General features: G+C 40.2%; 1 protein-coding gene across 1 annotated transcript; it reads right to left on the reverse strand.

The window, feature by feature from the left end:
- On the reverse strand, positions 1-26146 carry adamts15a (ADAM metallopeptidase with thrombospondin type 1 motif, 15a). Its single transcript, XM_079816163.1, has 8 exons — positions 25016-26146; positions 14712-14844; positions 11642-11809; positions 5524-5810; positions 3702-3879; positions 3356-3531; positions 1970-2145; positions 1-1201 (listed from the first exon to the last, which is right to left on the reverse strand). The coding sequence occupies exons 1-8, from the start codon at positions 26051-26053 to the stop codon at positions 382-384; spliced, it is 2976 nt and encodes a 991-aa protein (XP_079672289.1). The 5' UTR covers positions 26054-26146; the 3' UTR covers positions 1-381.
- Positions 26147-26892: the final 746 nt, after the last annotated feature.

A 26892-nucleotide genomic window follows, 5' to 3' on the forward strand; every position in this document is an offset into this window, starting at 1 on the left:
GTGGCATTTATTCAAACATACAAAATTATGTGTAGATATTACGTATGAATACCTATGAATTTGAATGACATCAGGCTATATGCCATTCATGATTATGAATTTGGTCTCATCTGGATGATTTACAGGTGATGGATTATTTAAGAATTATGTTACAATTGGAGGTACAGTACTATTTGCATTTGTGTTCAAGCCTGTTTATCTCATGACCTCAGTCTTTTGTCATTTTTTTCGTTGTCCTTTTTTGTCCCTTTGTCAGGCAGATGAAAAGATAGAAACTATGATCCAGAACATAGTCTTTTTTCTTTGTTCTTTTCTCTGTTGAATATGTAATTCTACAAAAACAGAAGGTCCATGTAGAGCAATAATAAAGGGAGATACAGATTATTTACAAGGGGCTAATGAACAGAAGTCCAGCTCCTGTGGCTTCTTCTTGTCTGCACACTTCTCCCTGGGAAGTAACTTTCCCGTATTTGTAACACAGTGAAGCAGGCGCCGTTTGAAGCCCTTCCCACAGGTCTTGGAGCAGGGGGACCAGTTGCCCACCTCCCACATGGGGCAAGGGTCTTCACATGCCTGAATGGCACTTGGCTTTTGGTTAGGGTCACAGTCCACCCCAGGCCCACCATCTCCCCCAAGACATTGCACCATCCTCCTCTGCAGTCCATTACCGCAAGTGACTGAGCAAACATCCCACCCTGCCGTCACCCACTTCCCTGGTTTTGATGCGATATCTTTGATGTAAATAGGTGAGATTTTGTCTTTGAGAAGATCTGCCTCCTTTCCACCTTTACTGATTCCGTCCTCTTCCCTAAGAACACTGTTTTCAGCACGTGCCTTTACTTCTTTCTTTTGCACCTTGTTATCTTTGCTCTCCCGTGGCAAGTAGAAAGAATAGCGGATGCGTGGAGGTGTCATCTGGCCCACAGACAGAACTTCAATTATCAGAGCTTCACCCAGAGGCTTCACAGACTGTAGAGTCTCTGAGGAACCAACTGTTCCACTGTAGCGGAGCAGACTCCCTTTCACCAGAATATCCTTCTCCATGGCTGAAACCACATAGTTTCCATTCAGCAGGTACTTGCCCTGGCTGTTCTTGACAGCAAGATAGTTGTCATCACTCATGATGCCCTTATAGCCACGCTGCCTGATGTCAACGTTGGAGGCTCCCACAGGAAGCATGACCACAAAATTGTAACCATGCCTGAGAAGAGAAAGGTCAGAAAAAGTATTAGAATGTTTTTGGCATAATCTTCTCTTTCATAGTACTGTATATCAATTGACCAGTCTGCATCAAAAAGAAATAATGAGAATGTGAGTTTGAAGCTGTATTGAATGTGACCACATTTCTAAAAAATAATATTAATAATGGCAAGAAACTGCCTTGTATCATTCAAAATCAGAATCAAATCAGGAAATCTGTAATCTCCAGGCCTACCAAAAGTATGAATGTAATACGCAATGCATGAATCATTTTAAAAGGATAATGAATTGAGAAATCAAGTTTTCATTGATCTTTTGACATATAAGAGGGCATTGTACTATAAAAATATCCTGTACGGTTAAGAACTCAAAACTTATTGTAACACAGTATACACATTAATAAATGTTTCATATTGTTGGCAAATGTTTCAACTATGTAACAAAATATTTTTCAACATCGGAAGTTTTCAAAACAATTCACATGTGTAATGATAGGAACTTTGAAAATTATTTTAATATGCAAAACTGTGACCCAATCATAGCACATTTAATTCCAAGTCTTGAATGCAGCATGCCCATCAAAATGGAAGTGTTCGAAAGAGAGAGTCAAAAACTGGGTAGAAAATAGCTTTACTTTTAAATTAGGATGCTTTTTGATGTAAACATTGTTGATAACATTATAAGAAGACCTCCGAGAACATTATAAATTAAAACAAAAATGCAGTTCATGACCCCTTTGAGATTATTTGTCTGACCCAACTTCACTTACATGGGCTTGGTAAAAAGGCCTGAGACCTTCTTGCAGTTCTTGTTATCCCCTCCACAGACACCACACTTGTCAAACTTCTTGTTAGATCCCAGTTTTCCATCACAGCCAGCCTTGATGCATTTGCCTTGGACACAGACTGATGAGGAGTCAGGAGAACATGGTGTACCATCAACAACCTATAAAAACAGAGGGGAATTATTTAAATGCCAACAATCTTGTGGACCCAAATACTGTACATTTAGTACATAACTTAATGTTTCCAAGGGCTCAGTTTCAGAACAGCTTTGCAAAACAGGCTAATGCAAAAAAATTTATGTTTTATGTTTTTCTTTTGCCGTTTTTGCCTTTATTGCGATAGGATATGATAGCATATAGTAGACAGTAAGTGAACTGGGAGAGAGAGGGACAGGATCGGGACTCAAACTTGGGTCATTCGAAGCGCAATCACGCTACATATCAGAGTGCTGCCCACAAGGCTATCGGCTCCAACAAAAGGCTGATTTCTAAGTATTACAATATGTGCGGGGGTCCAGCCGAAAGTGAAAGAAATTAGTCCAGTATGTCTACTATTAAGTTATTTCTGGCACTATTCTGTTGACCATTTGTTTTGGATGAGTCACACCTTCAAATTAGCAAAGGGGCTTACTGAATTAATGTACTGTCTAGTTTTTGGTATTTAAATATTTTATTTATTTTTTGCCTTTGCCTTGCCTTTGATTTGTTTTCAGTCTCCTTAAGAATTCAAGCTCTTGAATTCAAGTCTCATAAACATACCTCTAGCCATTACGTAACTGTTGCATCTGTACAGTTTCACTCCACACAACACTCTCACAAAAGATAGGCCCTTTCACCTTTGTTATCTTTCTTCTCTCTGACCACTCAACTCGGCAGTGACATCTGACATAAGTGTAAAGCAGCCATGAAACAGCAGGTAAGCACACCACATACTTGTGTGTATAGTAATATATGGTTTTAATTTAATGATTCTTTTCCTTTCAATAAATTCTTAGATGAATGTCTTGTAACTCATAACTGTTCTGAAATTGCATTGCATGTACCAAACTATTACAAATGTATTTTATGGTGTTATGGTGTCTTAGGTTCACTTTATATCATAATCTCCTGTACTCACTGACAGGATATATACTGTATGAGACCCTATAAAGTAATGTGTTTTCTGCACCCTCCATAAAGCACTCAAGCTCCATAATCTCCAGTGAGAGAAGCTCTTTTTTATGAGACACAAACTAGGTCATATATTATATTACTTAGGGTATATTTAATATTTATATTTGATGATTTCGAACCCAACTTCATGTTAAAGTATATTGTTTTATAAATAATTTCTAAATGTAGTAGATGGTTAATAACCTTTTTATTGCTCACCTTTGGTGCAAGAACGTAGAAGTATCCTGTTCCATTTGCCCTGCAGATCAGCTTGCACATATCTTTGGCCGAAACACCAGAATATTTGGGCACCCATACCACAGAAGGGGTGAGCCGGTTAGTGTTCAGACTAAACCCATTGTAAGCTTCACACTGCTCCTCACGATAGCTCTTGCCTGAAAAATGGGGCAGATGAAAGAGAAGCACATTCTTGAAATTGTTATTGTATTCCATATGCAATGCATACAAAAAAAACTAAAATTAATCCAAATTATTCTTGTTTACTATTTATCCATTGATGCTGATTTTTTTTTTGATAGAAAACATTTTGAAATGGCTTTTAAACCTGTGTCGGTGCATGGGGAAAGGTTGCAGGACCGATATTTGACCCTTACTCCCTGACAGTATTTGCCTCCGTTGACCGGCAAAGGGTTGTCACACTCTCTCTTAGACAGCTGCACACCACCTCCACAAGTTCTGGAGCAGGTACCAAATGGCCCCCATTTACCCCATCTGCCATCCACCTAACAGAGAGGAACAGGAAGAGGGGGTTGAGTCACAGCTCACTTGACATTTGAACATTGAACATCCCTTGACAACAGACAATTTTACTTCTAAACCCCAAATGACTCTGCCACAAAGAAGCAAGTACTCTATAAGCAACAGGGCAAATAAACAAAGTAAAGGGTCAAGTGGAGTACGATTAACAAGCTGACATCAATATTTCAAAGCTCTGTTCTCTCACATGAAATCTTTCACAATGCAGTGAGAGTTCAATTTGTTCATTTTGTTCATTCAAAAAAACTGTAAATCCCCATTTCTAAAATTCTAAATTCTGCACGTGTGCATAACCAAAACAGCAGTGACAGTATATATAACTTCTAGTGGTGGGCATAGATACATTTTTTTAATCTAGATTAATCTCACTGTAATCTTGGAATTAATCTAGATTAATCTAGATTAAAATGGCTCATTTGAGTTCTGCCGAAGGCATTCAGAATATGTGTACTCATAAGTGATCATTTGTCTTTTTGTAGTTTGAATAATAAAAAACTTCTGTCCCTTTAAGACCTGACGCACGCATGGATCCCACTGTTCCTGTGAGCTGGTTACGACTGTATTTACGCTAAAACTCACCAAGATGGGCATTGAGACATTTTTGAGTGTATTTGACCATTAATAAGATGGAAAAAGGAGCTCATTTGTGCACTTGTATGTCAGAGGCGGCTTTATTACCGTATGTGTATGTGCGCTTCAGATGCGAACGCAAAATCTGCGCGAATTAGTAGAATTAACATTATGTGCAACCCCGCGCGAAATTCAGACCGGTCCCACCAATACTAACACGCTGTCATGATCCAGCAGAACACGCGTTTGCCATGTTCAGAGGGTTAACCGGACTGAATGAGAGGAGGCGGGTGCGTGTCAACTCGCTGTCGGTCGGAGAGGAGAACACAGCTGATATCGATACTGTAAAAAATGAGTATTGTATTGCATTGTATTGTTTCAGATATTTCAGTATCGATACATAGTGAAATATCGATATTTTTGACAACACTAGTAGGCATACACACAGGTTCGAAGACTCGTTCTCTCGCCCCCTACAGTGTAATTCGACTAGGCATACATCCGCGCTAAAATATCAAGGTGAAAGTCATCATAGCTTGTGTAGTATAGACACAGCTCCCAACCCAACTTTGAGAATAGATTAACGGCGATTTTTTTTTTATCGCCGATAAGAGTCTCACGTTAACACAGCACGTTAACGCCGATAACGGCCCACCACTAATAATTTCACAACATTTATATCCATCGAGGGGTGCATACATTTTTGGTCAAGATCTTGTATTGACAATGCAAGAGTCAAGCACTCTATAAGGTCTACACTCTAAAAAATGCTGGGTTAAAAACAACCCAAGTTGGGTTGAAAATGGACTAACCGAGCAATTGGGTTGTTTTAACCCAGCAACACAATCCATTAATTAGTGTTAGAAGAACTATTGACAAATATGTAACATGCTAGAAACATAATAATTACTGCAATAATGATCCAATCATAGACTCTTAAGCATTTGCCTATTTAAATCCAAACAGCGACTTTTTGGGGGCCGGGCAGTGTGAGTGTGTGTGTGTGCTATATGTATAGTATCTTAGATGTTTGAAGGTACCATAGTTTTGGTGATATCCTGTTTCTCCATGCATGTGCCCCGCATGCAGAGCTGTCCGTCCCCACAGCTAGTTCCATCCGCCCATGGAAAGTGTCTTGTCTGGCACACCAGTTGCCCACGGGTCTTTCCTGTGCACCATAAGCGCTGACATGGTGCTTGCATGAATGGGCACGGCTTTGAGCTGGCACCGAAGGCAAGCTCACACTGCCGTTCTAAACCATACGATGCACCAGGAAGCACGTCTGGAAGAGCTAATGGTTTCTGAGGTTGATCGAGCAGACAATCACCTGCAAAGATGTCAAATAATAACAAAGTTACATATCGTCACCTTCCTAAAATAATTGCCTACGTCATTTTTCCAGGTTTCTCAGAAAACACAAAAAACTGAATCAATAATTGAATATATGATATTTATTGATAATGTCACTAAAAAAGTTCATGTCAGAAGATGACTATTGAAATACTAATAACAATGCATGCCAATTATGTAACGTAACAGGAATAAATGACTTAGGCGGATTTTTGAACATGCCTTTGTGACTTAGGCAATTTTAAATGTTCAACTCTGTCAACAATAAAACACTAACAAACAAACTAAACATCATTCTGAGGAAGCATGTGCATCTCATCAATTCCACCTCCAGCTCTTCTTTGTTGGGTTCTTGCCTGATGCCTATTAATGTGGCAAATTATCAAAGTAGTGATGACACTTAACAGGCATGATGTGTTTCATTGACTGGAGGTCCTGGAACTTTCTCTCCTTGATTGGCAGAGCACATGGAAACATTCTTATCCATAGTATTGGCTCTTTTGGCAACTGCACCCTCTGTGACAGTTTTCCCCACACAGTCCCCCGAAAAGGAAAGCTTGAAATGGTAACGAATTATTCACTAGAGTATTTATTTGGAATATTTTTACTCAAAATGAAAATTGTGTCATCATTTACTCACCCTCAAATTGTTTCAAACCTGTATGAATGTCTTTCTTCTGCTGAACACAAAGAAAGATATTTTGAAGAATGTCCGTAACCAGACAGTTGATGGTACCCAATGACTTCCATAGTATTTTTTTTCCTACTATGGAAGTCAATGGGACCCATCAACTGTCTGGTTACTGACATTCTTCAAAATATCTTTCTTTGTGTTCAAAGCTTGAGGGTGAGTAAATGACACAATTTTCATTTTAAGGTGAACTATTCCTTTAAGAATAAATTGAAATGTGGGTACATTTACTTTAAAGCTACACTGTGTGATATTTTCTCCCATCTAGCGGTGAAAAGGTATATGACCATCCAGTGAATATTAGTTTCTGTTCCTCTCAATTCCGATTTTGTTTTAACTCCTACGGTGGCCGATTTAGTCCAAGATTAACATGGCTTCCAGTTCGACCTCGTCCACATTCGACACGGTGCCATCGAGTGTTAAAACGCGAAAGGCTAAGCTTGAATTTACGGGTATGTCCCTCTTTGGCTAATGCACTTTCAAGATGGAGGGGCAACATGGTGACCCGCATTCTAACCCCTTACCCGTATGTATTTTCAATGGCATATTATAAACTTACGAGAATACTTTATTACTTGAAAGAAGTAAATATACATGTAGTAAAGTTCGTTCAGGTAGGAAGAAGGAGGCGGGAACCGGCGAACAATACAACATACTTTAATCAAAAAGAATACAAACAAAGTGAAAGTAAAAGCGGCAGCCCCTCACGGACGACTGCCGCACACACATAACAAAACATAAATAAAACCCAAATTAAAATCCAGGCCTGGTCCTCTCTCATCCTTCATTTGAGTCGCTCGTCCTTTTATGTCTCCGTGCTCCCTCATGAGAGGACTCGAGACCGGTGTGCCTCGCAGGTGACGTTCATTCTCAATCACGCACACCGATCTCGCTCGCTCCTCCCATGTCTCTCGCTCGTCCACCTCGCCACATACCCCCAACACCCCTCGTAGGCCGGGGACTACCCCGCGTCTACGCCTACTCCCCCCCCCGGGGATATGGGCTGGCGAGCCGAGAGAACCGGAGACGGAGACCCCCAGAGCGACCGGACGAGAGAGTGAAGAGAGGAAAAAAAAATAAAAAATGAGTCCGGTTCCCTGACACACTGCCGCTCGATCCTCAGCCCGCCGAGAGGCTCTTCCTCGCGGTGCCATGCGATGGCACTGGACGCTCGGTGGACGGCTCGATCCTCCACCGCCCCCTGGCGGCCGGCGGTGGCTCCTCCTGTCGAGGGCAGCCGGCAGCGAGTCCCGCACGCTCCCTGCTCCTCCCCAACATGGCGGATGGACGCAGGCTCCGGCCCACGGCGAGCGCCGGCAACTCCTCCGCTCCCTCTAGGACGGCAGCCACCCCACCTCGACCCAGGGGCACGGCAGCGAGCTCTCCGTCCCACCGGATCTTCATTCGCTCCAGCACCACCGCCTCGGGCAGCTCCTCGCGGTCTTCACCCATCCGCGCTGCCCAACCTCCTCAGCACCGCGATCCCCCTCAGCAGCGAGGGCTCTTCGACAGCATGTCTCTCCTTCTTCCCGGGTTTCGGCACCAATGTAGTAAAGTTCGTTCAGGTAGGAAGAAGGAGGCGGGAACCGGCGAACAATACAACATACTTTAATCAAAAAGAATACAAACAAAGTGAAAGTAAAAGCGGCAGCCCCTCACGGACGACTGCCGCACACACATAACAAAACATAAATAAAACCCAAATTAAAATCCAGGCCTGGTCCTCTCTCATCCTTCATTTGAGTCGCTCGTCCTTTTATGTCTCCGTCCTCCCTCATGAGAGGACTCGAGACCGGTGTGCCTCGCAGGTGACGTTCATTCTCAATCACGCACACCGATCTCGCTCGCTCCTCCCATGTCTCTCGCTCGTCCACCTCGCCACATACCCCCAACACCCCTCGTAGGCCGGGGACTACCCCGCGTCTACGCCTACTCCCCCCCCCGGGGATATGGGCTGGCGAGCCGAGAGAACCGGAGACGGAGACCCCCAGAGTGACCGGACGAGAGAGTGAAGAGAGGAAAAAAAAATAAAAAATGAGTCCGGTTCCCTGACACACTGCCGCTCGATCCTCAGCCCGCCGAGAGGCTCTTCCTCGCGGTGCCATGCGATGGCACTGGACGCTCGGTGGACGGCTCGATCCTCCTCCGCCCCCTGGCGGCCGGCGGTGGCTCCTCCTGTCGAGGGCAGCCGGCAGCGAGTCCCGCACGCTCCCTGCTCCTCCCCAACATGGCGGATGGACGCAGGCTCCGGCCCACGGCGAGCGCCGGCAACTCCTCCGCTCCCTCTAGGACGGCAGCCACCCCACCTCGACCCAGGGGCACGGCAGCGAGCTCTCCGTCCCACCGGATCTTCATTCGCTCCAGCACCACCGCCTCGGGCAGCTCCTCGCGGTCTTCACCCATCCGCGCTGCCCAACCTCCTCAGCACCGCGATCCCCCTCAGCAGCGAGGGCTCTTCGACAGCATGTCTCTCCTTCTTCCCGGGTTTCGGCACCAATGTAGTAAAGTTTGTTCGTGTGGGAAGAAGGAGGCGGGAACCGGCGAACAATACAACATACTTTAATCAAAAAGAATACAAACAAAGTGAAAGTAAAAGCGGCAGCCCCTCACGGACGACTGCCGCACACACATAACAAAACATAAATAAAACCCAAATTAAAATCCAGGCCTGGTCCTCTCTCGTCCTTCATTTGAGTCGCTCGTCCTTTTATGTCTCCGTCCTCCCTCATGAGAGGACTCGAGACCGGTGTGCCTCGCAGGTGACGTTCGTTCTCAATCACGCACACCGATCTCGCTCGCTCCTCCCATGTCTCTCGCTCGTCCACCTCACCACAATACATTAATGAGCACATATATTTTTGAAAGAACTAAGCGTTTTTAGCTAAGAATAAACTAAAAAAGTTACACAGTGTAGCTTTAAGTACATTTCTAATGAAAAAACTGTACTTTTACGTTGGGCAACATTCCTCTCGCTACTTTATTTTAACACAATAAGTTGTTAAATGCATAGTTTATTCCAATCGTGCTGTATCTTTATTGTCTGGGCATGAGCGATGCTCAATTCACAAATTAATCACTCTTTTGAGTCGATTCTGTTCAAATACTTTTTTTCTGGGCACAAGCAATGCTCAATTGACAAATGAATCACTCTTTTATGTCGATTCTGTTCAAATTCAAATAAGTTGGCAGAACTGTCTAAAGGCGGGCATACTGTGCGATGTCTGTGCGATTTCAGCTCGCAAATCAGTTTGAATGATTTGTTTGGTTTCCTGCGCGCACTGAATCTGAAGCGGTTTCACACTCTGTCTCGTAACAGGAAGATTTAAGAACTTCAAGCGTCGGGTGAAGGGGCGGTGGACCTACAGTACAGTCAAGTGAAAGCAAATCTGCAAATTAATTATTTTGTTTGCCAGCGATGAAGATCTTTATTAGTTGAACATCTTCGTATGCTGTCTGTGAATTAATTATTCCACAGGACGATACATTCGATTTAATTTCATTCATGTAATACATTTTACAACCAAACAGATTAGGCCTACATCATTTCTCGGTGTTCGGTAGCCTATTCAAATCTTTCTTAATTAGATCATGTAATGTGGAAAAAATTTGACAAAAAGATGAAATATTGTTTTAAAAGAGTTAACTGAAAGCTAATGCTAGCTTTATTTACTTAGCTATTTTTCTTGACTAACATGCTGACTAAAAAGACTCTGCCATATTTACAGTCTAGCCTATATTATAGTAAACCTCATCAGTTACCAATAGGGGGTGAGCCCTGAATCATGGAAATAACTTCAGAGGTTGAGTAGCTTTTTGGTCTTCTTGATGCACCTGCCATCTTGAAAAGCTTGTAAAATTGCCTAAGTCAAATTACATTTTGCTTAGGCAAAATAAAACGGCCTAAGTCACACACTTGACATAGGCCATTATACTACAGGGGTAGAATTGTATGATCTGTTCAACTGAGGATGTGGAGGATTTTACCAGAGGTGGCCAGCATCATGAGGAGATGACTTAAGCAAAAAAATTATTTTTGTCAAAAAATGACTTAGGCAATTATTTTAGGAAGGTGACGATATATTCAGTTGTATGAAATTGAATTTACAGCACTTTAGAGACTTATGTTTGCACTAATTTTACCTGTATTTTTGTAAATTATTTTATTAAAATATTTATTTTTAACAGTACGGAACTAAAGTTTGAATAGATGACTAGAATGTGGGCATGATATATTTGCTTTAGATTTTTATGTTTATCTGAGATGTAGTGTATATACACACATCTTTGTCTACAGAGGGCAAATACCAACCCTGAGAGGGGCTCTGAATCCTACAGTGACCCACTGTAAACCTTCACAGAAACACTCCAGTCAAACAGTTACGTCAGTTGCCACACTGTTTAAACAAAAATTTAGATCACAGAATTTTTGCAAGCTGTAACTTAAGCTGACCTTGGGATGTCTATTTCTTTGAAGACAGCTTTTTATAAAGCACCAACACTGAGGTGTTAAACCCAGGCTCACTCATCACTCTATTTAGCCCTGAGCTCACTCATGTACTCTATTCTAGAAAGGATGTATTTCTTCTTTGTAAAAGTATTCATTTCTCTCTTTTTTTATCTTACTGGGTACATACAGTAGCTGCTCCAACCCTCATGCTAAACATGTAGCTTAATTAGAAACTAATGCAATCACTAAATAAAACATCTTTAGTGAATATTATTTTGTTGTCTATAGCTTAAATTAGACAATTATTTTTTTTAACTGAACACTACATTTTGATATAAACATATAAACATATATTGGTAAAGGCAAATTTAAACATTCAGTTTGTGATCCTGTGTCAAATAATAGTGTTATATTTCAATAGTGTTGTAATTTCTCCAATTTCCCTTGGCTTTATCTTTGTACGGTCACCCTGTAAAGGCCAAATCCACAGTATTAGGCATTATGCAAAAGTGCAAACACAGTTGCATTTACAATTCACATAACAAGCAAACCATATTCAGACCACCTCAGTTTGCTTCAAAATTAATGTGCACCACTCTCCGACCCCTGAAACATAGCAGGTTAAGTCTAGGCCTACAGGAAACGCACAGTATCACTTTCTTTGACTTACCATGTCCACTGTCCAGATAGTCAGTGATAATGGCAGCACTGCATGGAGACCAAGGACTGGTGCGGTTGATTCGGATCAGAGTGGGAGACATCATGTGATTGTCCTGCAGCTTGCCAAACACCTCCTCGCATGCCTTAACATTATCATGTGGCATATTGAATACATGTCCTGAAGCGGATAAGGAATAAAGGGAAGAACGATAGAGTGAGAAAACACAGAAGAGAGAAAAAAAGAGACAAAAACAAAATGCGATGTGTGCCAGCACTCCATGTTGATGTAAATGAACTATTGCTATAAATTATACAAATGTACGTTTAGATATTTGACTTTTAAGTCACCAATCATTTTCATACAATTTTCCTGTCAGCAATCAGACCACAGCTATGCTGAGTCACTTCTACAATACCTCCAACAGCTCCCCACATTTCCTCCCTGGCCTTGAGAGGAAACTTTTGCAAAACCGCCTATAAGGCTTCCTACAGGGAAACAAGCCTCTTCAATAGAGCTTATCTTTCTTCAGCTACTCCACCGAGCTAATCTGATCTGAATGAACATCATCTCTGAGACAGTGTTGTGGAGATCCTCCAAAAGATTTTGGATGCTGAAATTACTGGTTCTAGCCCCACATACAGTATTGACAAGGGCTGGCATTGGAAAGCATACAGTTAAGGGATTTCAGCACCTCCAAATAAAATAAATTAAGATGCAGTAGGCTTGTTTGGAGCATTATGTTTGTGCTGGGAGTGATAATCTGAATACTAGTTAAGGAAAAACTGTTGTGAGTATACTGTTGTGAGTCAGTGATATTGCGCACAATGTATTAAATCAATACTTTAGCTGGGGAACTCTGTCTGTGTGAACTGAAGCAAACCAGCAGCTGGTCAGACTTACGACACTGGGCGCAAGTCTCAAGGCCCTTAACTGGGCAAAGCAGATTGAGCTTCTCTTGGTCCGCCAAAACGAAAGGAGGAGGATAAAAAGCCTGCAATATCGAACTGCAGGCCTTAACCTCAAAGTGCCACAAAAGAAATAGACCAGCAGAATAACTTTCCTAAAGAAACTCTTGCACTGAATCCACTGGGCAGTTAACTGAGTCAAACTAGCATTCTCTGCACCATAAAGTGAAGACCATGGTTCAAGAGTCGGTCCCCCTTGGAGACCAAACTCAAAGCTTCTACATCTCTGGCCAGGGGTGGTAGATTTTGCCCCTGGTCTGCGGCTGAAGATCCCTCCTGACGGAAATCTTCCAAGGAGAGCTGTCCAGTAGAGACATCAGGTCCAAAAACCACACTCGGGCCGGCCACAACAGGGCTACTAGAAGTAGACTGACCCCGTCCCGGCGAACTCTCTAGAATTCCTGGGAGTCAAAGAGGAGCTGGATGCGTCAGGGAGACCCAGAGTGGACAGTATGATGTTTCTTGAGAAGCAAAAAGATCCGCTTTCACCCAGCCGAACACAGGAGACAGCCATGCCTGCATGATAACCGAGTCCAAAACTACTCCTACAAAAGTTGACCTGCTGACAGGAGCCAGCTACAGCCATGCATTTCATAAAGGTGCAAGGGGGTAATGCTAAGCTGAAAGGAAGTACCCAATACTGGTAAGCTTCCCCCCCGAACGTGAAACTTAGGAACTTCCTGTATTGAGGAAGAATGGAAATATGAAAGTACACATTTTTTTAATATCGTGACAAACCAGTCCTCAGATATGATTTGAGTTACGATAAGAGGAATCTTCAACATTTTGAACCTGTATCTCCTCAGAGTATGGTTTGACTGACAAATCTATGATGAAACACAAACCCCCATCCTTCTCTGGAACTATGAAGTATTGGCTGTAGAACCCGGAATCCCTTTCCGGGTTCTACAGGAAGAAGAATACATTCTATGGCCTCCTTCGTCCAAGAGAGACTGAACTTCCTGTTCCAGCACCTGAGCCTGCTTGGGGCACACTACCATGGATCTTGGTGGGCTTGTACCAAACTGGATTCTGTAGGATCTGGAAGCTGATGGCTGGGTTTGCTCTCTGGCAGCAGCCCATAGGGTCAGGGGCCGGCAAGGGATACATCTCTGTATCTCTGATACAGCAGGTCAGCCTGGTATGCCTGCAGGATGGCCATTGTGTATAGGCATGCACCAGTCTGTCCTGCTGCCATGTAAGCCTTGCCCACAAGAAATGATGTTGTTCTACATGGTTTTGTGGGCATGTGCAACCTCAGGGGAGAGATAGTATGCCAGCGTCTCTTCAACCCTAGGTATCGCCCCATAGCCATGCTCCCTCATCCCCACAAATGTAAAAGTGTAGTTAGAGATTGTGGGGCTGGATATACGTGAGGAGAATGGCTTTTTCCTGGACCTCGACATCTCAGTGTGAAGGTCAGGAAAAATGGCAGGCCCAACGTGGAGGTTGAGCTTTATGCAGGAAGCACTCATTCAGCTTGCTCTTACAACTCTTGCTCTTGCTCTTCTCTTACGATGTTTAACTTGGTTACCGCACAGTAACAACCTTCACCAGCTCCTCGTAAGCAGGGCATAGAGGTGGCAAATCCTCTAAATCCTCTGCCTCGATGGTCATGACATCCAACTCCTTGAAGATGCAGAAGCTAATGCTGTATTGTTCTGAGTATCCTTTATAGCTTCCACGGTACACCGTCACACGTCACGGATTGAAGTTGCGCCAATCACAAGTGCTTCAGATGTAGCCACGCTAAGGCATCCCCCATTGTGTCAACATGAGACGCCGCATGTAGTTCCAGCAAATGGTGGTTACAACATCTGCCAGCAGGGGCAAATTGCTAATGAGGAGAGCCAGGGATTCTGGGTAATGTAGTTTTTTTAAAGAACATTTAGCTATTAAATACTTTTTTATATTATTGAAGTAAGTCACACTGGCTTGTGGCTTCTACGGAAGCATACATCACTGTTTAACAAACTTGAAGTTTATGGTACTGTAGGTCTCTCTTGAAAGGTTTATATGTTGTCGTTAAAAATCAATTTCTCAATGGAGAAAATGAATGAGATTTTAAATTCCACAACCCTACTGTTGCGCTTTATACATCTGTTTACACTTACCAAGCTCATGGGCAGTAGTGAAGGCAGATGGCAACCCATCATCTTCAATCACAGAACAACTTCTCTTGGGATCACACATGGTGCCAACATCTGCCATACCCAGTGTGTCACATGTTGAGGCTCCGCACAGGTCCTAGATAAGCAAAACATAAACAAATTGTGGTCATTATCCATATCTGAATTTTTAACACAATCTAAATGCTAATTTGATTCGTAAGTACAAGTCAATTTGAGTACAAATTACATTTTCGTATATATTTAACCCATACAAGGGTAAGTGTTTATTACCTTTTTTTTATTTTTATTAATTTAGCCTTAAGTAAATATCTAAAAATAAATGTTACCTGAATCAAATTCTTATTTAGCTAATATACAAATTGGTGATGCTGCTAGGCAGTCACCCAATGGCATATGGTTTCAATCATTAGTGCATGAATCCTGTTGTAAAGTTATAATATTATTGAGAATAAAAAGATCATAATGAAAGGGAAAGTGTGTGAAAAATAGGAACTAGTTAGCTAGAAGCATGTGCTTTTGATTGACGTGGAAATATTTCAGATACTCTAAATATCTCACATTTTTATTGTTGTAAAATACAGTATCTCAGTCCAAAGGAATTTCCGACTGACCTATATTGTGTTTCCACAGTTTAATATGAATTTTCTCAAAATATCTGTTGAGCCCTACTGACTCAACATCATAATAGCAGGTTTTCTGGTCAACCTTATCCCATGGTGCAACACCCTATACCAACTCCCAAAAAAGGACTAACTTTGACTGCGGTCGTACCCTTTGCAAAAAGTAGAGTGTCTTTATGGCCACAACACGCTTAAAGGGAATATAGCTTTAATGTTTATTCAACTCCTTTAATACCTAACTTTTGCCCAGATAGCTTTGATCACAAATTAAATTGCATTGTCTAAGTTGAAGTCCCAAATCAGTGTGACATGTTAGGCTACAGCTCATATTTATACATAAACATAAAATTGTTAGTCATTTAGTAAAAGTTCAAGACTACCTTTCTTATGGTCTCTTTTTCCTTTCTTTTTTTTTCTTCTCATTTTTTATTTGACCTAGTTCTCACATCCTCTCTACATTTCTTGATGTGTGAGAATCCAGCTGCTAACTCCCAATGATCATCATGGGGCCAATCATAAACAAAGTCCCCTGAATCTTTTTATCCCACACTCTAACAGGCCAACCTGGTCTCACAGAATTCCGTGAAACGAACACGGGCCCCTTAACTCAAAATCCGTGGCAGTTTCACGAAATTGCCAAAAATTCTGTGATGTGTCCACGGAAGTGATTCCTATATAAGTCAATGACAGTAAAAAGTAGACATGATTTTATGAATATTTATAGGCTACTTTTATATTTTGGAGCAACTAACTAACTAACTCAACAATATAAAACACATAGCAGGCAAATACAAGTACAGTCACAGGTATTTATTGCAAAAACTGACCCAAAACAGTATAAAAGTATTAACTCATGTTGCATTTCAAGTCTTCTGAAGTCACACGATGTCTTCATGTAAAGAACGGAGTTGATCTTAATGTTTTAATCGCTAAAATGATGATCCCGCCGCTCCGTGAACACACTCATTCATATCTCATTCAAATAATACACACGACTCTTTAGCATGACGCAATCTGTCACGAGACACACGAGAGCCAATGGCATTTTTCAATCAAAGCCGACGTAATGACGCAATTGGTCACGAGACATACGACAGCCAATGCTGTCAAAGCTGACGTAACGTTTCTTCCGGCGGTAAAATTTGAAATGTGTTTATGATCTTTGGTGGATGGACTCGATGATGCTGATCGCTTTTTGGGATTTTCTTCACACAAATCAATCGTTTGGCCTCGAAACTTGGAATATTTTTACTTTTTGAATAAATTGTGCCTGCAGTCGTATCTGCCTGTTATATCCTGTTTTTTATAATACACAAATGGGTAGGTTTAGGAAAGGGATTGGGTTACGTGTTCAAAACATGTCTGAATACTGTAAATAAAAAGAATTAAAATAATTGTAAATAAAATTATGCTGGCTGATTAAATCGAGAATCACACTCCATGTCATAATGGCAAAATCATAGTTTCATGACGATAACCATACCCAACGCGTCTGTATACTGTCATTGACCTACATAGGCATCACTTCCGTGGACCCATCACGGAATTTTCGGCGATTCCGTGAAACTGCCACGGATTTTGAGTTAAGGGGCCTGTGTTCATTTCACGGAATTCCGGCTGCTTTCACGACCAGTTATAAAAACCTTTCTGCACGTCTATTACTTCAACCTGCTGATACCCACACTTAGAGACAGATAACAACTCAGAGACCTGATTCTACACTGTTGAAAATACAGCAAAGTTGCCAAAAAAAATGCAGCCTATTATTAAATGAAGGCAACATGGCCTCTTCCCACAAATACATGTAACAGGAAAGGTGTAACCTCTCTTTCTAAATCATTCCATTCTCGACTACCTCAACACCAGCTGCTCTATGCACAAGGGTTTTTAACTTTACATTAGTGCTTAAATTAGCCAGTCTGCTCTAGTTACAAATATACACAAACTATCTGAAAGCAGACGGTTTGCTGATTGGACTACTAAAGAGCATGAAAAATTATAGTTGTTCGCAATTATGGTGTTTAGGTTATTACTTTGGTCATATGTAGTCCACAAAGTAGACTGCTAAACACAATCTATTACAAACAAACATTAAGGGAAAATTTCCTGTTCAGCCCAAACTCCATCTTACACATAATGACTAGCAATTCAGCTGTGAGAATTGGTGTTTTATGTTAATTTATTATTATTATATACAGGTTTTCTAAACTTAAATTACATGAGTAAAATAACACATTTATGAAATAAGTTTTGTTCAGTGGGAATATATGAAACATCTGATTAGAAATGAGAAATACTTTAGACCAGATCCCTGTTCTGACAAACTTGTACTTGTGTGGCCTAGATTTAGAATCTGTTGGACTGCTGGTTGAAATATGAAGAAAAGAGCAAATGAGGTGAAAGGTTTTATTCTTTATATGCAATATTTATCAGAAACCATTTAAGATATTATCTGATCAGTTTCGTGTTACACCATAAAAACCCAAGTTATACCCCTACCCCCAGTTCAGACTCCAAGTGCCCGATGACACGCTTTGGTAATAAAATAAGGTATGGGGCTTTTCACTGGATTTTAGCCATCTGCCTGTACCAGGTGAAGGAAACAAAATCAGACGTTTTCAGGTCCTGGTTAAGCTAATGGTCCAATGCTCTCACAATGTTAGATAAGCAATGAGAGCAGAGACTTCCAAGTCATTTCAAGTAACTTATCTATCCAGTGTTTTTTATCAGTCCTCTATGTTTGGCAAGAAATCTCTTTATCCTCTGCAAAACAGGGGGGAGGAAACTTGCCCATACTCTCCACAAGCAGTGCTGACCCAATTGGCATCCAACATTGCAAACATACGACTTTCATTATGCCTTTATAAAATCCAAACTGTTCCATATGTGCATTTCTCTCTCACACTAACTCTTGCCTTCCTTCGCACTTTCTATCTATTTCATTGTTGTACTTTCTTTGATAAACTATCTAACTCTACCCCTACAGGGTGGTAGTGGTTATATGGTTAGAAACTTAAGTAGATGAACACTTCCAGCAGAGTGTTTGTGCAAACAAGCGCATAATTAAATACAGTCCAAATAAAATCTAATTGTAATGCTTCAAAATGACAAAATTTAGATCATTTTTTGGTTACACTTTATTTTAGGGTGACATAGTTACATTGTACTTACTCAAATAAGTACTGAGTAATATTAATTAGTTATGGTTAGGGTTTGGTTTAGGGTTAGTTACTTATTGCATAATAAATACTTATTACATAAATGCATAATTTACTGTTCTTATTATTATAGTAAGCCTTACGTCACTTTAAAATAAAGTGTTACCGATTTTTCTAATGATTGCAACAGTGTATTTCCCAATCATTATTGGAGGCATTTAGTTTTCACCATCTTGTTGTTTCATTCTGTTCCAATCCTTTACTGCACAACAAGCTCAATAAAAGAGTTTCTCTTGAATTGTACCATGTGACAAACTTGAGAACCACACAAACTGCAAAAAAAAGCTTGCATGGCAGTCAACAAGCTCCAAGCTAGTGATCATTTTCAAACCAAATATGTTGTTATATAAAAATAGGAGATGGGCCTTTGTAGCCCAAGGCTGTTGGTCACTTTTAGTTTGCCAACCAAGGAACATAGCTGAGAAGCCAGATGTAGGATAGTGCAAATCTTTAATGCTGGTAACTTTAGCAATAGTTTATGGAAGCCTTAAAAGGCCATGCATTATTTTTTTTCATTTCTTGTTTTCTAGTGATCTCAACATAAGTTGTTTTCTCATGATCTCGACTTAATTTTCTTGTGATATCGACATAAGTTTTCTTGTTTTCTCAATATAACAAAATTAAATTATAACTGCAATAGTTGCAAGTTGGTTTGATATTAGACATTCAAAATCTTCCACCGTAAATCGATGCATACAGCAATCTGCCAAAAGTTATTTTAGTCTATAAAGTTTTAAATATGGATATTTTTCTCACACAAACACATCACTTCGCTTCAGAAGGCCTTTATTAACCCCCCGGAGCCGTGTGGAGCAATTATGTGATTAATAGATGCACTTTTATGGACTTCATAAACGAGGCAATAATTCACTGCCATGCTTGGATTAGCCAGGACTTTTTTAATATAACTCCAATTGTATTCATCTGAAAGAAGAATGTCATATACAACTATGACTTGAGGGTGAGTAAATCATGGGCTAATTTCAATTTTTGGGTGAACTAACCCTTCAAGTCTGGTCCCAGACTAAACTGCATTTTTGAGCTGCTTTAACTGAAAGCAACTTGTGGAAATATTTGAAAAATATATTAGCGCACAGTGTTGTGGAAACTCCCCTTCATACTACCTTTTTAAAAAAAGTTCCAAAGTTGTTTAAAAAGTATAGTGCATTGGCTATCAGCACAAATGCTTCACTTTCCATTAGTGCCACACATTGTGGACAAATGCCTTTGATGGAGGCTACATTTAGCAAATGCAAATAGACTTCAGATGCTCCTTTCTGTCTCCATGATGAACTGCTGAGTCAAACTTTTCAACTGCTTTGCTTTAACCAATTACCCAAATTACATAACAAAAGGATCCGGTAACACTTTAGATTACAGCCCGGAAAGTACTGTGTAAGTAAAAAAGAATTTACAGCGTAACTTTCGGTAATTATAGTTTAATTATAAAGTATTTATGTGTAGGCATAAGGGAACAATATGTAATATTTGGGGAATAAAGGGGTAACTACAGGGAAAATTAACAAATTATTTATAATGTAAGTATTTTTTAATTAAGGGGAAATTATTTGTGTAGTTACTGGGTAAGTGGTGCTTTTTATTCCATGTAGTTACAGGGTAAGTATGAATCTAAGGGCAGTAAATTAAAGTGGTGCTTGTTCCCCTCTTGTTTCATGTACAGGGTAAGTACAATAAAAAAAACGTACACAATCTGATATCAGTCGGAAACATTTATTTGAAAAACAACTTTCAAAACAGATTTACGACACTTCTTATTCATTTATTCATTTGTTACAATAAACTTTTCATTTCAACTTCCTGAGAGAAAAAAAGCGTGTTTTGTCTCTTTTTTGTTTCTCTTGCTTCTTCTTCATTTTCATTATTTCCACAGAAGGAATCCCATGTCTTTTGCTATTCTGTATTAATATTTATTCAAATAAAAAGTACACCCAGAAATATATTCGCTTCCGACCAACTGTAACCAGCGTGTGTAATATGAGTAAAGAGCAACGTGAAGCTTCAAGCTTTCATGACGATTACTGTAATTATTGCTGCATGTGCTGTTTGATGCTTCAACTTTTAGGAACCCAAATGAGTTTTCATTAGCAGAGATTATTTATTTTTCTGTGTTCATCTGAAGAAAGAAATTCGTATATATCTCGGATGGCATGAGGGTAAAAGACGAGTAAATGTTGAGGACATTTCTGGGTGTACTGTATTTTCTTTTTAAAAATAGCTAGAGACATGGGATTTCTGCTTAATCTGTGGCAAGAACGAAAAAGAAGAGGAACAAGATGAGGATGAAGCCATCAAGAGAAACGAATAAGAAGTGTTGTAAATCTGTTTTGAAAGTTGTTTTTCAAATAAAGATTTCCGAGTGATATCAGATTGTGTACGTGTTTTTATTGTACTTACCCTGTAACTACATGAAACAAGAGGGTAAAAAAGGTAACAAACACCACTTTAATTTACAGCCCGCAGATTCATACTTACCCTGTATCTACATGGATAATTACCCCTTAATTAAAAAATTCTTACAGTATAAATAATTTGTTAATTTTCCTGGTAGTTCCCCCTTTATTCCCCAAATATTACATATTGTTCCCTTATACCTACACGTATGTATTTTATAGTTACACTATAATTACATAAAGTTCCGCTGTAAATTCATTTTACTTGCGCACTACTTTCCGGGCTGGAATCTAAAGCGTTACCGACGAATAATTCCTTCAACAAAGTGTGCAGTTTGCATTGTGGATGTACACAAAAAGCAAACATTATGATGCAAAGTATAATTACATCACCTTGTTTAACACTGAAGTAAACATGTTTTCTGGGAAGCTAACAACGGTAATTCATCTGATTCTTTGAAACAAGTTCTTAAACGTGTGATTAATGCTATTGCATTAGCTGACTGTATACTGCTTGCCTCAAGGTCCTATAACTGTAACTGCCTCCTTAACAACACGTGTACACTGTAAACTGTAGTTCATGTGCTGAAGTTGTATGTAAAGCTTTGTAAATCCATCTTATGTCACTAGTGGAATGGTTACATTTCATGTTGCCATAGCATGACTCTCAGTCTCTCTTGCAACAGTGGCCTAGTTACAATTCTTTCTCTGGTTTTTATTAAACATGAACTGTTGCAATTTTGCATGGCTGGCCAACAATGACTCATTTTGAGACTTTTCTTGTGTCTTGCAACTAATGTACTTCTTTAAAAAAACATACTTGCTGCCATAATATTTAATTGGCGATTAAAAATACCTACAATAATCGACTGCTGGTTTTGATGCCACAACATCATTTGACAGAAAATGAGGTCACAGCAGAACAGCGTGGATAGAAAGATTTGTCATTTCATTTCCAGGCTGCGGCTGGGATTGGAGCTTTGCAGCAGGTGGGCCTAGACGCAGCGGGAATGTAGGTTTTCTCTCTCTATCGTCCTCTGCTTTTCTTTCTCTTCACCACCCTCAGCCTCTCCCTCATTAAATACTAGTAATGAGGAACAGACTGAAAGGGGGTGGGAGGAGAAAAAGGGGTAAAGATCGCTCACAGCTGGGATTGTGGTTAGGGGAAGCTCCCCTTGAAACTGGACACTTCCCATTAGTGTATCCCCAAAGTCCTGTATGAAACTCCCTTTACCTCTTTTGTATACATTGACCTTGTTGAAATTAACAGCTTAAAGAAATAGTTCGGTCCCCATTTACTCATCCTTGTGTTGTTACAAACCCATTTTATTTATTTATTTCTTCCATTGAACACACAAGAAAAAAATAAATATAGTAAAATAATGTACTGGTAACACTTTTCCATTAATGTAAATGCACTTTAAAACTTCAAAAAGAGTGCAAAAGAACCATAAAGTAAAATTCGACTCGAAAGTACGATTCATAAAAAAAAAAGACTCATGAACTCTTTCAGAGCAGAAAACTGAACAAGCTATACGTGAATAGCTTCAGAAGACTTGTAGGAAATATTGTGCATGTGTCATATGAACTACTTTTATGATCCTTTTAGTTCGTTTTAAAGCTTGAAAGCTCCAGTTCCCATTCTTTTTAACGGAATGGAAAATAGCAACTAGCACACTTAAAAAAATGTCTGGGTTTGCTAATCTCCCTATTTTAGCTCTTTAATACGATGGATTGACAATGCATTAACTATGCTGTATCTCCATTTAAATATCTGGGGAATCTACATTTTTATGTCTGCAGTATGTCTATATGGTCAACACATACCTGCTATAGTGTTCATCTATCATACATTCCTTTATTCATCAGTCTATCAATCAATATTTGTCATTTCATTCATATTTATTTCTGTATTATATATGCAGACTTACATAATCACAACCTACTCAGGTTGGAAACTTTTTATGTAGGTTAGCAGATGTACAAGTCTAACCCCTCTCCAAATCATCTTGACTCATCCAAGACCACGGAGAAACCCGACAATCTCTCTCTGTCCACAGGGAGTAATGAACATAATGAGTGGAAGAATGTAGGGAGTAACTGACTGTGCTCTCTTGCTAAAATGCTTCATAAGTTCCCTTTAGAGAAGAAACAATAAAACATTTACTCCCCGCAGAATGATTCACTACAGCTGTCATCCAGACTAGGCAGACATAACTGGTATGGATGTCCAGCTCAGGTCATGTGTAACTGCAGCAGATTACCAGAGGATACAATGGTTGCACTCATCTGTCATGTTTGGAGCTGTTTTCACACATACAAGTGTTCCTAAAAAACAGCTGACAGCCTAAAATGAGATCATGTGGGTTAGTAAGGGTGAGTCTGTGCAAAGTAGGAATTAATGTGTGAGTAAAAGCATAACCTGACAGACTGGGGACTGAATGCTAAACTTTGTGTAGCCATTCCCTAATATTGCCCTGGTCAATCTCATTGAAAACAGTTGATAGCAACTGAAATGAATGGAAACAATGCTCTATGTGTGAGAATATTTGTTTATTTTGCAGTGGGGTTAAATAAGGGCAGGAAGATGTGAAGTTGAAGGAAGTTGATGTTACATACACTAACAAGCAGAATTTCATAAAGGTTTGGTAACCAATAAAGAGTCAAAACATGCAAAAATAAGTCTTTATTAATCAATAATTTGCACGTCATTATAATTTATGTGAAAGAATAAAGGTTGTTGTTGTTTTATTTGCCACTAGTGTTAATTTCAGCTGGAAGATGCAGTGAATTGTATGCACAGGTAGGTACGGTTTTGGAATTTTGCGACAATAGGTAGAGGTAGTTTTTCCATTGAGCCTATTTTGAAAATTGACCAAAAAAATAAATTATAAAAGGATAATTTAATTGGTCCATATGACTAGCGCACTATTTTCCAAATCTTCTGGGGCTGTAATAGTTTTGTATGAGAAACAAACTGAAATTTAAAGAATTGTTCACTGAAATTATTGCTGAAAATCACAAAAGAATATCATATGGCTTCAGAACACTTGAAATATTGTGCATGTATTGAGGTCACCTTTATGGTGCCTTTTGTCATTTTGGAGTTTGACAGCACCCTTTCCCATTCATTTTAATGGTATGAAAAATTGTGGCCATGATATTCTTTACCTTTTGAGTCACATGAAAGAAAAAGAGCCATAGGGGTTTGGAACGACATTAACTTTTATCTTTGTGTCCGGTGAACTATCCCTATACCTCCAAACGGTCATACTCTTTCTCATTTCTCCCAAAAGAATCGTCTCAGACCTGCCAAGAGTTTATATGACTTTTAGATCTGACATAATGCAAATGCTAATTTGACCTGCCATCTGAAAGGTTTTTTTTTTTCATTTAGGCCTTGTACACCCAGTCTCAAATCAGTTATCATTGCTAATCCTGCTCTAAATAAAATCTGCTATCAATTCAAAATTATGCACTCTGTTAATTATTCTGCATATGTGAATTGTATCTCTGTTGATTCAGAACACACATTCCCACTCGCAGTGCCAATACAGGGCAGTAGCCCCAAGGCAGGCCTGGCCCATGACCTTAACAACACTTATAAACATGATGGGAAGCCCATGGCAACTGCAGGTTAACTAGAGAGGCCGCACTTGTTGCAGCCTGCCCATTACTCTGAGACACAAAACATATTTCAAAGTTTAAAAAAGCTTTGTATACCAATAGCCTATGTGTTCAAATATTAATAATAACTCATTCAAGCATGTGTTTTTTACAAACACATTAAAAACACCATATTTATACTTATGCAGTGCACCTTTGGACTTGAAAGCTGTGATTACAATGTCATCATAAATCATGTCTAAATTGGTTTGATTATTGGGTAAGTAAATTGCAGCCGCCTGTGTGGTGTTCAGTTTTATTTCATGTTGCAAGCCATCTTGATATAATTACCACAAGATACATTAGCCGGATCATTCTATTCGCTGATTCTCATACTGCCCCCTATTGACTAAACGCGCATTACACCTTACCTGCTTTGTGAATAGGATTGCCGTATCCCAATACTCCTCATGCTTGTCATTGTTTTTGTTCAGCTTCTTCTGCCAGGTGCAGAAATTACGCAGGGTCATCGCCGCGTTCCCGGAAACCTTGGGTCCTTTCTCTTCCTCGTAAATCACCATAAACTTGACAACCACGATGTTGATTGAGTTGAGAATGGTGGGGTGTTTGTAAAGCTTAGCCGCCACGGACATTAAGGTCAGCACGTAATGCTTGAGGTCATCACCGTGGAATTTGGCCATAGATTCATCGGCCACCACTAATGTCTCTACATAACGCGGAATGGAGACGAATCTTTTCGAGCGGTTTTTCAGAACTGACATAGTGATGTTACTCATGTGTTCCTTCATGTGCTTAAACTTCGCCAAAGACTGTGCACCGTTGTGGGTCACATCGCTGTCCACGCCGCACCTTGACGTTGAGTTTCCACCCATATTGGCGTTAGATCTGCGTCTGATGACATGCGCATCCCCATTTTCACGGTCGGTGTCGTTAAAAGCCGGCTTGATGAAATATTCCCAGCCACCGTAACCGAATGCGCCCTGCAGTCCATTACACAAGCTGAGCGCTGCATAGGAATATGGATCAGAATTCACCTCACCGGCATAAAAACACCGGCTTAGATCTTCACTGTGCGCGGAATTTTCAGCAGCCGAGTCGGCGCGTGTCGAGAAACCTGGAGCAATGAAGCTGGAGTCCGACTGCAATTCGAGTACAAAATCTTGTTCAAATGCTCTTATTTTGAATACAACTTTTTGAGCCAACGTGTTGTCTTCAGCACCAACTAAACTGTTCGTGACATGATTCAGTCTGACGGGCACGCAAAACTGACTCTGCATTGAATTCACAATGTCAGCATAGAACACGTTAACAAGAAGAACTGACCTTAGCAACAAAAACATGTTTGTGCGCGAGAAGACTGATTGATAAATCGCAAATTGGTAATGAGTGAGATGTGGATGCAACAATATTCCAGGATGCGGTTGCACTAAAATGTTGCCGTTGCGCATCCACAAAGTGTGAAATCAGCCGGACTGTGATCCATCCCTTTCTTGTATCTGTATACTGAAGCGGCTCTGCTCATCTGTCGTCTTTATGTGCGCGCGTCATGTGTAAACATCTAGCGCTTGTAATCAGAAGATTTTGGGGAGGTGCTCGAGTGCGCTCATTGGACATGCCTCTCGGTTTAAGCCAGCAACTACTTGTGACTCTGTGAGCTTTCGCATCATCAGCCTGCAGCGCTCCAAGAGCAGGGTTTCCCTCCCACTTCATTTAGCATCCAAACAGTCTCACGTATATGAAGTGCGCAAGGGGAGGACAGCACATGGATTGTATAGACTATCTATACTGCACTGCAAAGTTCTAAATACAACTACAAAAAATAAAGAGAAAAAAAAATGTTTTGTCTGCATGTATGTATAACTCTCTTCTCTTTTCTGAAACCTTCAAATACCAGTGAGTGATATAATCATTAATGAGAGGTTATAATGGTACCTAACAATGTATATTGTTTTCCATATTTTTTCCAATGATTCGATGAAAAGCATCAATCAATGGACAAAGGACACATATCCTTAGGATGCATATTACCTACCTTACAGCTGCATTGTACATTATAGCAATATGCACCTTTTTGGTAGCTAAGGTACAGAGGGGTACCTTTGGGGGGGGGGCTGTCCCGATGACATGCTAAAGATACAATTTCTTAATTGTGTCTCTGTCATCTAAAAATTAATCTAAAATGGTAAATTTGATATAGCCTACTTGTTCAGAGGACCCTATTCAGTTATGCACAGGTGTAAGAGCGACATCTTGTGGTGAGACAATATCAGCACACCTTAGTAAATAT

The sequence above is a fragment of the Gobio gobio genome, assembly GCF_949357685.1.
Source record: "Gobio gobio genome assembly, chromosome: 4".
NCBI classification, from domain to species: Eukaryota; Metazoa; Chordata; class Actinopteri; order Cypriniformes; family Gobionidae; genus Gobio; species Gobio gobio.

Bases quoted from the DNA above. Each gene is read 5' to 3' on its own strand.
- adamts15a (XM_079816163.1), bottom strand. From the start codon at position 26,053: ATGCGCAACGGCAACATTTTAGTGCAACCGCATCCTGGAATATTGTTG. The intron at 3,880-5,523 runs GTACCTTCAAAC...CCTCTCTGTTAG, and splicing joins AGGATATCACCAAAACTATG to GTGGATGGCAGATGGGGTAA. The intron at 1,202-1,969 runs GTAAGTGAAGTT...TTCTCTTCTCAG, and splicing joins GGCCTTTTTACCAAGCCCAT to GCATGGTTACAATTTTGTGG.